Source organism: Marmota monax, unplaced genomic scaffold, assembly GCF_021218885.2.
Source record: "Marmota monax isolate L192 unplaced genomic scaffold, Marmota_monax_Labrador192_F-V1.1 WCK01_AAM20220418_F8-fsc00346, whole genome shotgun sequence".
In the NCBI taxonomy this organism is placed as follows: Eukaryota; Metazoa; Chordata; class Mammalia; order Rodentia; family Sciuridae; genus Marmota; species Marmota monax.
In genome coordinates, this window is record NW_026692698.1 from 45,777 (window position 1) to 61,045 (window position 15,269).

The following is a 15,269-nucleotide window of genomic DNA, read 5'->3' on the forward strand; positions in this document are numbered from 1 at the left end:
ACACTCTTATGAATCACATGCTTCTGACGTCAAATCATATAGCGGAACACGACATGTCTCCCACTCCTCTCACCCCCACCCCAAGTTACAGGGCACATGACAGGGTCCTCCCAGAGGCACACACATGTGCCCCCCCCACACACACACATAGCAAATTATAATGTTGCTGTTTCCATCAAATCAAATCTGCAAAGAAAAATGGGAATCTAGGGGAGAGAGAGCCAAAGGCAAGGGTGGGAGAAGGACCAAGATCTACTGCACATTGCCTGGTAGGATTCTCATCATGGCCCGGCGTTCCTTCCCATGTTCTCCCACCCTCTGGGGCTCTGGGGCTCTGGATGTGTAATGCCCAGCCCCTCAAGCTGGAGTAAGATCCCAAAGCCCCGGCACAGAGATGCTGCCCCCGGCCCCACTGTCTCGGGGCCCTTTCCCTGGAGGGGTGATGGCTGTCTCCCTGGACAATGTCCAGGCAACCCCAGTGTGGGAAGGCAAATGGGGAGATCATAGATGGGGAGGGCAGTCGATCCCAGTGCTGGGACAGGCTGTCCAGTAGCAGCCCCCAAAACCAGCCCCAGCCTCCCTGTCTGCAGGGCTGTCTCCTCCTCTGAAGCAGTTACAGCTCCCTCTTTCGCCCCCTCCAATCTGTCCCCCTCCCCTATCCCCTTAGAGGCATTGAAAGTGTGATTCCACACAAAAAAAACCTTTGATCCAGGCTCCCTGACTGCATTTGTCCAGATGTGCAGAGACCTGAAGTCCTGCAGGGTATCTCCAGCTCTCCCTGTCCCCTCCCTGTCCCTGTCCCCTCCCTCCAACCTTATTCTTAACCAGAGGGGGGCTACCAGCCCAGCCCTGAACCTAACTGGCTCCGGTGTCTCAGGCAGACAACTTTGGGGGACCAGAAGTAGCAGGGAAAGGATAGGGCTGAGGAGGGTGGGGAAACCCTGGCCTCTAAGCTTCTAACCCCTGTTCCCACTCCCCAGGCCAGCCATCCTCAGCACTCACCCAAGAGCATTCTCAGCCTTTGGAGGCACCGCAGCTGAGCGCCTAGCAGGAGCAAATGAAACCCAGCCAGAGTGACAGAGGGAAGGGGGATGTGAGGGACAGAAGGGGAGGGCGCGAGGGAGGGACTCCTGGTCCTGGCTGGAAAGCTGCATCATTACTGGGCCCTGGCCCCCCTTGCCAGGAAGGAGCTGCCCATTCCTTGGTTGCCCCCATCCCAACTGCAGGTGGCGAGAGCAGAGTATGTCCTTCCCCAAGGGTGGAAGTGTGGGGCTAGGGGAGAACTCAGATATGGGAGAGGGTGTCAGCGGGTGTCCACTCACCATCCCCCTCTCCTGCTCCCAGAGGGACCCTGCCTAGCACCTCTTCCACTGAAGTGAAGGGTTGACCTTGTCCACAGAGACCTGAGGGACAAAGGTTCCGAGGCCACCTTGCCTGCTGGAAGGTTCTATCCCTGCTGCTTCAGGGATGCTGTAGGAGCCCCCACACTCTGCCCAGCTGTATTCATTCCCTTCCGGCCATTTATCTGCTTCTGCTGAAGGAGGAAACTGAGGCTTAGTGGAGGGTTACCACTTTGTCACAGAGCACTGACCGTGGGGTCGGGGGACCAGTGGAGCCCCTTTGGATGTACTGCTTGGACCATGTCTGGAAGGGAGGTCGTTCACCTGATCAACCAGAATCTGTGACACCCCTCCCTGGCCCACACACCCCTCCCTAGTCCCTTCTCTCCTTTTGCTCCTTCCTCCCCCTCCTCTTGCTGAAAGGTGGCTCTTGACTCACCTGAGCACCTGGTGGCAGGGCAGGGGGGCGGAGGGGGAAGAGGAGCCGGCCAACCCACAGCTGGATCCAGTCTCACATTCCAAACCCAGTCTGTGCTGGCCCCCACCCCCTCAGCATCCTGTCTCCACCAGACAATAACCTATAATCTTGGGAGCAGCCAATACCCAGACCACAAAGCAGGTCTGGGGAGGGGCTGGCAGCAGCAGCTCCAGAAAACAGGTTTGTTCGGAAGGGGCTCTGGGGGAAGGAGTTGTTTATGTGGGGAGAGGAAAGAAACTCAAGCCCTGAGCTAATTAACCCACCCAGAGATACAGATGGAATCTTTGTCTTCTTTGAGGGCAGGGATCTGAGCTAAGCCCCCTAATTCTCTACCCAGACAGCCTTGCCTTTCCTGGTGGTCTGGGGGAGGGTGCTGATGGTCAGGGTCATACCTGGGGGAGGGAATGTGATGGAAGTCCAGGAGTCCAGGGAGAGCCCAGGGCACCTGTCACCTGCCACCAAAGAAGGATGCAGCAGGAGGCACTGGTTAGACTGCAAGAACTTCTCAGTGGCCCCCTGGGGGGAGCACAGTTTCTTTAATGGTTGCACCCAAGGGGCCGCAGGATGGGGGGGGTCAATGAGGGGGGAGCCAGCAACCCAGGGAGATGCCAAAGGATGGGGGCAGGCTAGAGGGCTTCCGGGGCCTCCTGATGGGACTGAAATTAACCCATCTGTGGGGAGCAGCGGGGTGAGGAGCTCATCAAGCCAGTGACTCAGGCGTGACCCGAGCTTGTGGTCTTTGATCTCCAGGGCCCAGAGTGCAGCCAACTTCTGTGGTCAAAGCTTGGGAAGGAGATGGAGGGACTGATTTGAACAGGAGCTAGGGGGCCTGTAGGGTGCAGGGTGGGAGGGGTGAGGCTCCACATGCCACCGACTGCCAACTGCCGTAGCTGCAGCCTTGAAATCCATCCTCCCCCTCTAGTGTTATGTTGCAATGGCTGATGGGGGGGCTGTGGGGGGACAGAAGGTGGGCCCACTCTGAATTGGATGGCTCAGTTAGTCTTGTCTAAAAGGGTGGGAACTGGTTGGCTTTAGGAAACTCCTTTTTCCGTCCCTAGCTGGGCTAGAGGAGGCATAGGATAAAGGAGTGGCCATGGCCCTGAGCACTTGTGGAATAATTTTGCTGGGCACCAGCCTGTGGGGCGGTGGGCATTCCTCCTGCCCACTCCCAGGCACGGCAGCCCAATCTTTCTTGATATATATGCAGCTCTCCTCAATGGGGCTGGGGGGCAAGTCGGGTGGCATGGAGTGAGAGAGGGTTTATAGTCAGACACCTGGGATGCCAAAGCAGCCGTATGGCCTTGGCTATGTTACTTTACCTCTCTGAGTCCCAGTATTCCAATTTGTAGAGTGAGGACTGAATGTCATCATCTGTCCCTAGGATGGCCTGGTGGGGAGGAATGTCCTGCTGCATGTGGAAGTACTTTATGACCAGTTCCCTCCGAGCTATGCTCAGAGTGGGGAGGTCACTCCTCCTTTTTGCATGGTGCTGGCCTAAGGTCTGTACTGGGGTTAGAGCCAGGAGGCTTGGGCCAGCACACTTTTTTCTCTTTGCAGATGTTGAAAAACACTTAAAGTTGCTGGTGGGATGGGTGTATGTGTGTGCCTGTGTGTGTCAATGTCAAGAGAGTCATTGGGGTCATCCTTAGTACCACATGTGTTTCGGATGTCCATACCTGTTGGGGGTGAGGGAGATGAAAGATGGCCTCAGACATTGTCCTGAAGGATGAAAGGCCTCCTGTGGGGGGCAGGTGGGTGGGGTGGCCAGGGGAAGTTAGGGAAGTGCCTGGAGGAGGGGAGATGGGGGAAGCATGGGGTACCTGCTGTTTCCCCATCCTGTATCCCCTCCAGAGGATCCCAGCCTCACTCAGGGCTGGGAGTGAGGATTTCAGGAGTTGGCTGAGGAGCTCTCTGACCTGGGCACTGGCAAGAGGCTCAAAGAATGGGCTGGGGATGTGGCTCAAGCGGTAGCGCGCTCGCCTGGCATGTATGCGGCCCGGGTTCGATCCTCAGCACCACATACAAAGATGTTGTGCCCGCCGAAAATTAAAAAATAAATATTAAAAAATCTCTCTCTCTCTCTCTCTCTCTCTCTCTCTCAAAAAAAAAAAAAAAAAAAAAGAGGCTCAAAGAGGAGACAGCCACCCCCACCTTCATTTCTCCCTCCCTCAGATGGCCTCAGGGACATGAGCGGGAGAAGAAAGGGTCCCGCCTCATTGCCTGTGACTCCCCGTTGCTGTGGAAGCCTCTAGCATCACAGGCCCCTAATGGAAGTGACAGCTCCAGGGAACAAGTGCCCCTCCTGCCTTCTACAGGTCTGAGACCTCAGGTCTAGGTGTGGCGCAGGGTCTCAGACAGCGAGCGGCTAGGAATGAAGCAGCGTGTCAAGGCCTCCCCTCACTTAACCTCAGCCTTCCTGAACCAGGTGTGGGGCTCTCCATTTTCCCTAGGGAGCTCCAGCTGGCCTCACCCTAAGAGCTGTTTGTTGAGAGGGGCACAATGATCCAGTCGCCACCATGGACCAAGCCAGAATTGGTGTTCAGGAGGGCGGCAAGCCTCATCCCGCCCCCAGCTCAGGCAGAGTTGCTGGCATCTTCTTGCTGATTTATAGTCAGACACCTGAGATCCTGTGCCTCTGCCAGCCCAGCTCACAGACAGCCTAGGAGACAGGGGAGAGCCAGTGGAGGATGTGAATATTGGAGGGCCAGGGTCCAGTGTAGGTCCAGTTAATCAGGCCAATGGAGAAAGTAGGTTATCCTTCTGGAGCCCCAGAATTCCAGAGTTTTCAGAAATCTGAGGCCCCTTTTCCGTGGCCCTAGGCATAACCCTTACTCTCCCATGCTCCCCTGATGCTGGTCATTCCTCTCAGCAGGAATGGTGGAAAGGTCTGGTTTCAGGTCTGCTCATCCCCAGACTATAAGTGCCCAGAGGCAGCTCCCAGCACTCCTGAGGCAGGGATCCCGGCATCCCACACAGGGCCAGGCCAGGGCTAGCGGAGTGGTGATGGGTGGGCAAATGCCCAGATGGATAATGACATACCAGGCCCGATTTCGCAGTCTGCAATGGAGTTCCAGGTGACCCCCCCAAGCCAATCTGATCCAATTCTGGCCCTCTGGTCCTGCTCCCCTCTCAGTACCCCCTTTCTGATAACTGAGCTGCCCTCTGCAGTATTGCCATAGCTAAAATCATCCATGATGCCTCCCTCTGTCTTGACCCCACATCCCATAGGTCACCAAGTCTGGAGACCTATGTCTGTCCTGCTACACTAAAATCTCCAGAGCTGGTGTGGTGGCAACTCAGGAGGCTGAGGCAGGAGGATGGTAAGTTCAAGGACAGCCTCAGCAATTTAGCAAGGCCCTAAGCAACTTAGTGAGACCCCATCTCAGAATAAAAAATAAAAAGGGCTGGGGATGTAGATAAGTGGTTAAGTGCCCCTGGGTTCAACCCCCAGTAACGAAAGGAAAACAAAAACCAAAAAAACTCCAAAATGTGTTTCTAGACACTACCCCCTTTTTTCTCATGTATACCTAAAATTTACCCTTCTCCCTTGCCAGGGACATCTAAAAACATTAAGTTCTGCTCCAAATGCCAATCACCTTTGGAACAAAGGCTAAAGGCCCAACTAGTGAGAAGGCCCTCACATGGGGCTCACCCCTTGCCCTCTGCCCAGTGCTTCCTGTCCTGTGACTGCATGGCCACTCACCCTCCTGTAGTGCTCTAGTTGTGGTCCTGCCTGGGAGGCCCTTTCCCTCTCCAGTAATCCAACATCAGTGTCACAGCTCTCTTTGACTTCTCATATCAGTATGTCTCTCTCCTTCCTCTGACGTCTTGAAGTGCCCAAGACCCACCTCTATGAGGTCTGTTACTATCTGCAAGTGGAGTTATTTAGACAGCTCTTTCCTGACAGGCACATATGATACCTTTAAAAAACACATGACTCCCCCAGGCTGGGAATGGTGTCACATGCCTGTAATCCCAGCATCTCAGGAGGCTGAGGCAGGAGGATGGAGAGTTCAAAGCCAGCCTCAGGGGACTGGGGCTGTAGCTCAGTGGTAAAGCACTTGCTTCACATATTTGAGGCACTGGGTTTGATCCTCAGCACCACATAAAAATAAATGAAGATACTGTGTGTCGATCTACAACCAAATATATATATATAAAAGCCAGCCTCAGCAAGGGCAAGGCGCTAAGCAACTCAGTGAGACCCTGTCTCTAAATAAAATACAAAATAGGGCTGGGGATGTGGTTGAGTGCCCCTGAGTTCAATCCCCAGTACCCACCCCCAAAAAACGTGACTCCCCCAAACAGCAGCTTGCATCTTGTAAGCTGTCAATAAACATTTGATGAATAAATGACTGTGAATACATACCACACATGTGCATACACTCCAGAAACATCCACCCGTCAGATACACTCTTTCTCAGTGGCACCCTTTGTGTCCAGCCCCAAATGCTTGGATGGAGGAGCTGGTTCCTGCCACCAGAACATTCCTGGCCTTTGCTTACACTGTAACCTCTGCCTGGAGTTCCCCTGGAATGTCGCCTCACCCATGTTCCCAGGCTCAGCACCCCTTCCTTCCAGAGGCCTTTCCTGGTGCTCCCAAGAAGAACCTCCCTTACACATCAGGCTCAACCCCAGTCTTGGGGTGAAGTGGTAGGCAGGGGACACTTAGGTCTTATGGGTCTCCAGCCCCAGGATACTCTCTGTGCAGAAGGCGGACATCGTGTCACTTAAACAACAGGCAGCTCTCAAGGTGTCTGAGTCCAGTGTAGCTCTGGCTAAGCTACCAAGCTGGGCGGCAAGGTGGGTTTCCCCAGCCACCCCAGGTCCAGGGCTAAGGATGTCTCCTATCTCTGCACACTGGGCCTGCTTGTGAATCTGTTTCCCTACCGGTCAGCAGCCCACATTCTTACTGTGCCCATAGCCCGTGTGCCTGTCAGCCAGCATCACCCTCATGGATGCACTCACCCATTTCCCCCAGAAAGCTGCCTTGAGCCAGCTGCCCCTCCAGTGCAGAGCCAAACCTCTGCAGAGTCACCCCAGCCAGGGAGAGGTGGAAATCCTGGCCAGGAGTCTGGCAGCCAAGGGAAGATGGGCCTCCCCGAGCCTCAATTGAGGGGCTGCCCCTGATCTTCAGAAACCAGGGCAGGAGCCTGGGACTCCCTGTAGGGTCCAGATTTGAGAAATGCTACTTAGAGATTAAGAACCCCCAGGAGAGTCCCCGGGACCAAAACCTCTTCAAGAGGAGGCCTAAAGACCCTTACATACTGAGAGATCCTGAAGAAGGGTTTGTCTTGATCACAACAGAACTCAATGCCATCGGGGGAGCCGTAGAGCCTAAGACCCCACAGAGGGAGACCACAGACCCAGAGGCCCTCAGCAGGGTCCAGACAGATCTCCCGGGGAGGACCCAGAGCAAGTGTGTGGGAGCAGTGCCCCTTGACACTGACCTGGCCCCGAGGGGGTCTTCCCCAAGCTGAGCTGCCGCAGCCGCCTCTGGTGGGCCCGCCCCCCACAGTGCACCTGGGCCTGGGCTGCAGAGTTCAGCTGGATGTTGCAGACATCACAGAGTGTGTACGACGGCCGTTTTCTCTCCCGCTTGGGCTTCGGTGGTTCTGGGGGCCGAGGGGGGCACTCAGTAGATCCAGATGTTGGGGGCTCCTTCTCACCCAGGGGAGATGGGCTCAATGGCCGCTTCATACCTGAGCAGAGAGAGAGGGGGATAAATCAATGAAGACTGAACGTTTGTGAACGTAGAGAGGGAACACAGCCTCAATCAGGGGATGCCCGAGTGGGGTGTCCCAGGTGAATCCCCAGTTTTCAGAGACCCCCCCCCAAACCAAGGATGGCAAAAACCAACATAATGAGGTCTATTTCAAGAAGAGAAGCTTGGAACACAGGAATCTGGGGGAAGGGTGTGAGACACGCCTACACATGGGGAGGCTGAGACACCCAAACAACGCAAGGCCACAGAGCAAACCTCAGAGACGGAGACTCAGGTCTTGAGACAAGGTGGGCACTGGGGACATAGCAGCAAGGCCAGTGGAGTCATATTTTGGGAACCTAGAGTCCTGTTCTCAGCCCTGCGGCGGGCGCTGACAATCCTGTGACATGTGGCGCTTACTGTAGACACAGCAGCCTCTGGCCAGAAACCCAACCTTCCTGTGCCCTGCGCCCAGCAGGGTGACATTCACAAATGGTGACAGTGTGTGAAGCCATCCCAACCCCTGCCCCACATGGATCCAGATGCTCCCTGCTGTCCTGGCCACCCAGGCTGAGGCAACAGCTGGTATTCTGGGTAGAGACCTGGGCCCAGCTGACTGAGTCTGCTGAACACAGCACATAGGCGGCCAACCTGGACCCTCAGGTTACCCCTCCAGGTCCCAACTTCCAGTCTCTTCTTTCCAACTTACTTCTTAGAGACTTGCCTGCCTCTAACCACTTCTAATCAGGGGCTGCCCAGCTCCTGTTCTCAGACTGAAACATGTTCATCTTCCACTTCCTGAATCTGTGCTTATACTTCCTGCCTCTGCTTCAGAGGAGGGCCTTCCTGAGGGCAGGTTCTCTCTCTCTCTCTCTCTCTCTCTCTCTCTCTCTCTCTCCCCCCCCCCCCAGACTGGGGCAACCCCGAGGCTTAGGCATGAAGCATGATTGAGCCCTTCTGTTATGGGCTGAATCGTGTCCCCTGCTCCCCACCAAAAAAAAAAAAAAAGATTCCTATGTTGAAGCACTAACCCCCAGTACCTCAGAATGTGACTGTATCTGGACAGAGGGTCCGTGTGTGTGTGTGTGTGTGTGTGTGTGGTACTGGGGTTTGAATTCAGTGAGCTACATCTCTAGCTCTTTTAATTTTTTATTCTGAGGCAGGGTCTCACTAAGTTGGAACACTCCTTCCTCAGCCTCCCAAATTGCTAGGTTACAGACATATGTCACCACATCCAGCTAAGATGGAGTCTTTTTTTTTTTTTTTTTTTGGTACCAGGGATTGAACTCAGGGATAGTCGGCCACTGAGCCACATCCCCAGCTCTAGTTTGAATTTTTATTTAGAGACAAGGTGTCACTGAGTTTCTTAGCACCTTGCTTTTGCTGAGGCTGGCTTTGAACTTGTCATCCCCCAGCCTGAGCCTCCCGAGCCGCTGGGATTACAGGCATGTGCCACTGTACCTGGCTAAAATGGAGTCTTTAAAGAAGAAATGAAGTTAAATTAAGCTAAAATTATGTCCTATGGGTGGGCCCTAACCCAACATGACAGGCGTCCTTATAAGAGGAAATTTGGATACAGTTACAGAGTGAATATCTTATGAAGGGAGAAGGAGACCATCTGCAAGACAAGGAGAGGCCTTTGAAAAAAAAAAAACAAAACCCCATCCTGAGGACACCTTGATCTCAGACCTTGAACTTCCAGACTGTGGGAAAATAAATTTCTGTCATTTGAGCCACGGAGTCTGTGGTACTTTGCTAAGGCAGCCAGAGCAAATTAATGTTTCTCCCTAGTGGCATTTCCTGTGTCCTCAGGCCCATGCTCACCCTGTCCAGAAGACCAGTCATGTGATGCCATAATGCTCTTGTGAGACCACACATCTAGTGGTGGAGCCCACATCTGAACAAGGAAAATTATTTCCCAAGACCACAGCCAAAACCCCACCAGCAGTCCCTGGATGCCCCCGTCCCTAGGTCTCAGTAAACCACTCAGAGTTTTTGTGGGCAGTGGCCCACGTAACATGTGCCCATCATTATGTTCATGGGAATTGCACATAGACAGAGCAGAGGGGCACAGTGGTAGAGTCAGAGCTCTATGCTGATCCACACCTGGGTTTGAATCTCAGCTCAGGCACTTACTGGCCGTTCAAACTGAGCTCATTTCTTCTATCTGCACATCTGGAAAAACGGGGTGATAAGTAACAGACCCTAAATTATACATACATTGTGGGGATTAGATGAGTTGATCTATGTAAAATGCTTCTCAGCATCCTGCAAAAGTCAGCTACTAAGCCGGGCACAGTGGCACATGCCTTTAATTCCAGCTGCTCAGAGGCTGAGGCAGGAGGATTGCAAGTTCAAGGCCAGCCTCAGCAACTTAGTGATGTCCTAAGCAACTTAGTGGGGTCCTAAGCAACTTAGTGAGACCCTGTCTCTAAATAAAATATAAAAAGGGATGGGGATATGGCTCAATGGTTAAGTGCCCCTGGGTTCAATTCCTGGTACCAAAAAAAAAAAAATCAGCTATTAACAATCCACAGAGTATCCATGTCTTGCAGCTTGTGAATGGGGTTACCTTGTCCATTACCCTGTGTGTCTGTCATGATTGTACTTGAGTCACTGTAAATATCTCTGTTCCCCAGAGTTTGTTAAAATGAATCTGTATGACTCACTTCGTGTACATGTTACACTGTAGCTTTGTCACAGCGTGGGTGTCATTGTGTCCATACTATGGTTTAAGGCTGTCACTGAATGTCTGAGACTCATGTGTCTTTTAGGTTGAATTGTGTCCCCACCACTGATTCAATATATTGCAATCCTCACCCCCAGAACTACAGAATGTGGCCGTTTGGACACAGGGTTGTTGCAGATGCCATTAGTTAAGATGCAATCTGCAATCATCTTGATATAGGGCAAGTCCCAAATCCAGTACATGTGAGTGGTGTCATATATACATGAAAGCAGGCAGATGGGAAGATGAAGGCAGAGATCCAGTAAGCATCGACAAGCCAAACACACCAAAGATCGCCAGCCACCCCCGAGAAGCTAGGGGTGAGGTATGGAACAGATTCTTCTTTACAATCCTTAGAAGGAACCAACCTTGAAAGGCTTCGTGGCTCACACTTGAAATCCCAGTGGCTCAGGAGGTTGAGTGAGGCAGGAGGATTGTGAGTTCAAGGTCAACCTCAGCAACTTAGCAAGGCCCTAAGGAACTCAGCAAGACCCTGTCTCTAAATAAAAAATATAAAAAAGGGGCTGGGGATGTGGCTCAGTAGCTAAGCACCCCTGGGTTCAATCCCTGGTACCAAAAAAAGAAGAAGAAACAAACCTTGCCCATACACCTTGATCTTGGACTTCTGGCATCCAGAAGTGTGAACAAAATTCTGCTGAGTTCTCCCCAATTTGTTTTATTTTGTTACGGCAGCTCTAGCAAACTAATACAGCCTGCAAGTCTGAGTGGTCATAGATGCCTGGTGATTTGAGGGTCCCTTCCCTGCTGAAGGGCAGTGTGGTCAGGCTGCAGTACCAGGAATAGCTTCCAGGTGGCGCAGAGAGCATCTACAGGGAAGATGAGAGGTGGAGACCCTGTCAAAGGCCACCCCATTTCTCCACACTCAAGAGGCAACTAGGCTTCCCCCCATAGCCACATCAGGGGTCCGAGTTACAGGTCTTTCCACAGAAGAGGCAGGTTGGAGGTCATTCCCCTCCCTGTGTGCAAAGGTCTCCACCACCTGCACTTGGCATCCTTTCACCCCTAGATGGCAGTCCTCATAACTATTCTTCTGCCTCTTCCAGGAGCCTTCCAGTAGCACCCTCTCAGCAGGAAGAAGAGGCAGGAAGGAGGGCCCAGGTGCTAATGTTAGGGACTGGGTGGGTGGGGGGAGCGGGGAGTGGCCCAGGTGTCAAGAGCCAGAAGGCCCCAGAGAAATGAGGCTTTCCTGGAGGTGCCAAGGAGAGCTGCCGGCTGCCAGCAAAGGGAGAGGGAGATTTTGAAATCTCAGTGCAATTTATGACAGGCACGCTGGGGACATGGCCCAAGACGGCAGACAAATATCTGCCACACTGCTGATTAAACCTCCATGATATACAGCCTCTGGGCTCCCAGGGCTGCCTGGATTCTGGGCTAATAGTGTCCCCCCAGCCAGGCTTCTGGGCCTGCTGTGGCCTGTCCTGCATGACCTAGCCTTCCCAGCTGTCCCCTCAAGAGCTAGCCTGCTCCTAGGATTCAGGGCTCCCACTCAGAAAACACGAATGGTGGGCAATTCTTAGGGCACCTTGGGCCTGTGGAATGGCTCCCTGAACATGGGTAGGTCAGCACCCCTCCTAGGCCCTACTCAGCACCAGCATGACTCACCCTAGCGTGATCTCCACTTGGACTGGAAAGGCCTAGTCCACCCTCCTTTTAACAGATGAGTAAATCAAGTCCCAGAACAGGGCATGGAGTTGCTTCAAGGAGAAATGGAAAGACAGTGCAAGAGCTGATTCTAGAAGCTTCCTTGCCTCTCCACCCCTCAGCTGCCTAGGCTACCTTTTCTTTGTAATAACCGCTACACTTACTGAGGGCTTTCTGTGTGCCTGCTGCCTCACCCATAGAAGCTCTTTGATTTTAATTAATTAACTAATCAATTAATATTTTGTGGTACCGGGAATTGAGCTCAGGGCCTCGCACATGGTAGGCAAGCACTCTACCACTGAGTACACCCCCAGCCCCTACATAGGGCCTCACAACAACCCCGTGAGATGGGCACTGTTATCAACCTGTCACTCCACAGATCAGAGCGGGCAGGCTGTGACATCTTGGGCTGGACCTCGACTTTCACTTGTCTGACTCAGAGGCCTTAACCACTGCACTACCCCACCACTCCCTATAGCCCACAAAGCCCTGATTGGAACTACTGCTGGGTTGGGGGGCAGGGGCTGCAGACTCAGAGCGAGGATCCTAGGAGGCTCAGGCCTGCGCAGCTCCCATGTGGCCCTGGTGTCAGGTGCCATAACCTGGGAGGAAAGAGGTAGGGCCAGAGCCAAAGAGGCAGGAAGGAAGCATAAAGTGAGAGCAGAGAAAAAGAGCATGCGTGGACCCACGAATCTCTCTGTCTGGGATTTACACAGGAATAGGATAAATCTGCTTGCCACCTTCCCTGAGAGGTAGGCTGAGGCTGTGCAGCCAGCCACCTCCTGGAAGCCTGGCTCACACAAGAGGTGGGTAGGCTCTGTCTGCCTGTGACCCCGTGTAGAACTGGGGGCAGTGGGTAGAGGGAGCACTCAGGAGGGACCCCAGGCTTCCATCTTCACCACTTCAGGGCCCTGGATTTCAGAGGGGTCCTCAGTCACTGCCTGTTCATCCAAAGAGGATGGGATGGGAAAGGTCTTTGGAGGCCTCAAAGCATGGAGCGCCGGTTGTCTCCAAAGCAGCCTGGGGAGGAGGTCCTCAGGAAAAGACTGTTTCTCCTAAAGGAGTCACTGGAGAGGAAGGTTCTAGGCCTCTCCCCAGACTTTGGCAGGGCATGAAGGGCTCTCTCAGCAAACCCTTAATGAGCCCAATTACACTCTGGCATTTTCCCCTACCTCTGCCAGTAGCCACCCTCCTGCCTTCCCCAGCCAGCTTCCAGGCCCTGGCTCTGAGAAGGGAGCCTGGCTGGCTGGCTGGCCAACCTTGGGCCAGTCCCTGCCCATCTGGGCTTTGGTTTCCCCGTCTTAAAAGAGAGAGGGCTGGACTAAGCTAATCTCCTGGGTCCTTTGCCTGCAGAGTTGTGGTGGCAACACAGCAGCTGCCTCTCAGGTGGAAGGGCTGGAGGCCAAGCCTCGGGAGCCTTCCCTAGCCACAGGAAGGCCCAGGCTGGGAAAAGCTCCACTGGGTGGCAAGTGCCCATCACCCCGCAGGGCGCTGTAGAAACACCATCTCTGTTCATCCTCAGAACAGCCCGCGAGGCCCTCCAAATGAGGCAGCTGAGGTTTGGCAAGCGAATAGGATCAGGACTCCCTGTTCGGATGCAGGGACGGGATAAGGACCCTGGCAGCCTCATCCAAGTCACTCATGTGGTCACAGACAAGGAGTATGGGACCCAGCCCCTCCCCACTGACCCTGAGAAGCTTTGTTTTTTCCTATCCTAGCAGAAAGTGAACCTTTCTGGGCCTGGATGCCCCCTTAGTGTCCCAGAGGAGTCACTAGGGAGCATTCTGGCCTCTCTACCCTCCCCCTCCCTCGCCTCCTCCCAGGGCTGACACTTTTCCAGGAAAAAGAAAGGAAAACCATTTTTCTTTGGTACATGACATACATGACAGTCACCCTGACCATCCTGGGCCCAGGAAACTGGGGTCCCCCACAATCATACCCTGAGACCCCCAGAGGAGCCATGGATTCCCACCTAAAGGAGTGGGATGGCCAGTATAGAGTCAGCCTTGCAGGGGGGGCCCCCACACAGTCCTGCTTTGCCAGAAAAGGAGGACTGGGAGGGGACAATAGCTCACCAGGTATCAGGGAACTGGTGCAGGGTTCCATGGGACAAAATCAAGGCAACCATGTCTGTCTTCCTATCTAGAGTAGTAACAGAGGAAACCTGTTACCTCCCTTGGGATTTCTGGGTGCAGAGGATTTGGGAGTGAGCTGGCTGAGGCACTGAAAGTCCACGCTGGCTCCCAGGAAGGGAGAGACAGGGCTTAGGAGGTGAGGGAGCATGGGGAAGTCACATCCTCTGTCACTTCCTCTCCCTGTTCTGCTGTCCTCATGCCCTATTGTTTGGGTGCCCCAGAGAGCTTCATTTCCTCCTGATGCCCCCAAAGATAGGGCTGTCTCTCCTGGCCAGTGAGATTCCTCCTGAAGAAGATCCACCCTCAGGAAGTTCTTCTTGCTATCTAACCTGTGTCTCTCCTTCCAGGGCCCTCAGTGGTAAACTAGAGCATCTGCCTCTAACAAGATGTGGGAGGAGAGAGGGAGGAGTAGCCTCCATACCCCCTTTCTTCCCTCTGCTGCCAGGCAAAGCTAGGAAACCCAGCTTGTTGTCCTGCTAACTCTCAGCATTCAGGAGCCCCAGGCCCTTCCTAGGCACACCAGGGGCCAGGATCCTGGCCCAGCTCTGCCTCATACACTGCCTGCTCTTCCAGACCACCTCCCTATAGGACCAAGAAGAGTAGCATCTCCAAACCCCATTGCCTGCCCATGATAACCCCACCAGCCAGCGAGTCCTGGTAGCATGGGTGGAGGGTTGGGCGGTCCTAGGACTGTTTAGGAGCTGTGATGTGGGAAGGGCAGCCACAGGAATGACCCCTCTGCCTCTTGCCTGAAGATGGGGTATTCAGCTCAGGGGTGTAGGGGGAATAAGGCCTCCGACGCCTGTGATGATCAGGTGTGGGTGGGGCTGGTGAGTTCCTCGCACTCTAAGTTACTAGCTCTCCCCTCCCCCACCCTTCCATTTATTCCATCCCGGGGCTCGTAGGGGCGGGTGGACAGTTGGACTCTCACAACTCCTGAGGGAAACCACGGGGGTTATCTGGTGAAGCCCGTCACCAGGGAAGGGTGTTGGGGGGAGAGGAGGCTGGGGACCCCCGGGAGAGGAGGCTGGGGACCACCGGCAGAGCGGGAGCTGAAGTCCTTCTTGCCTTCATCACCCTTTGGGGTCCTCTTCCCGACTTCAGTTTTGGTTAAGTTACTGTTTTGTCCCCACCCAGCCACCCGAAGCAAAGCGGGCTAGGAGCCTCGCCGCTGTCCCCAAACCTACCTAACCATCTACAGGGGACCACGCGGCGCGTCCCC

The 15,269-nt window shown here is 54.1% G+C and overlaps 1 protein-coding gene across 3 annotated transcripts in view; it reads right to left on the reverse strand.

Annotated features, from left to right (window-relative positions):
- Window positions 1–15,269, reverse strand: part of Znf385c (zinc finger protein 385C) — a 52,533-nt gene that overhangs the window by 21,089 nt on the left and 16,175 nt on the right. For all 3 annotated transcript variants that reach the window (XM_046446529.1, XM_046446530.1, XM_046446528.1), the window contains exon 2: window positions 7,269–7,520. In XM_046446529.1, the coding sequence (XP_046302485.1) occupies window positions 7,269–7,518 (250 nt within the window). In that variant the 5' untranslated portion in view covers window positions 7,519–7,520. The remainder of the gene's footprint in view (window positions 1–7,268; window positions 7,521–15,269) is intronic.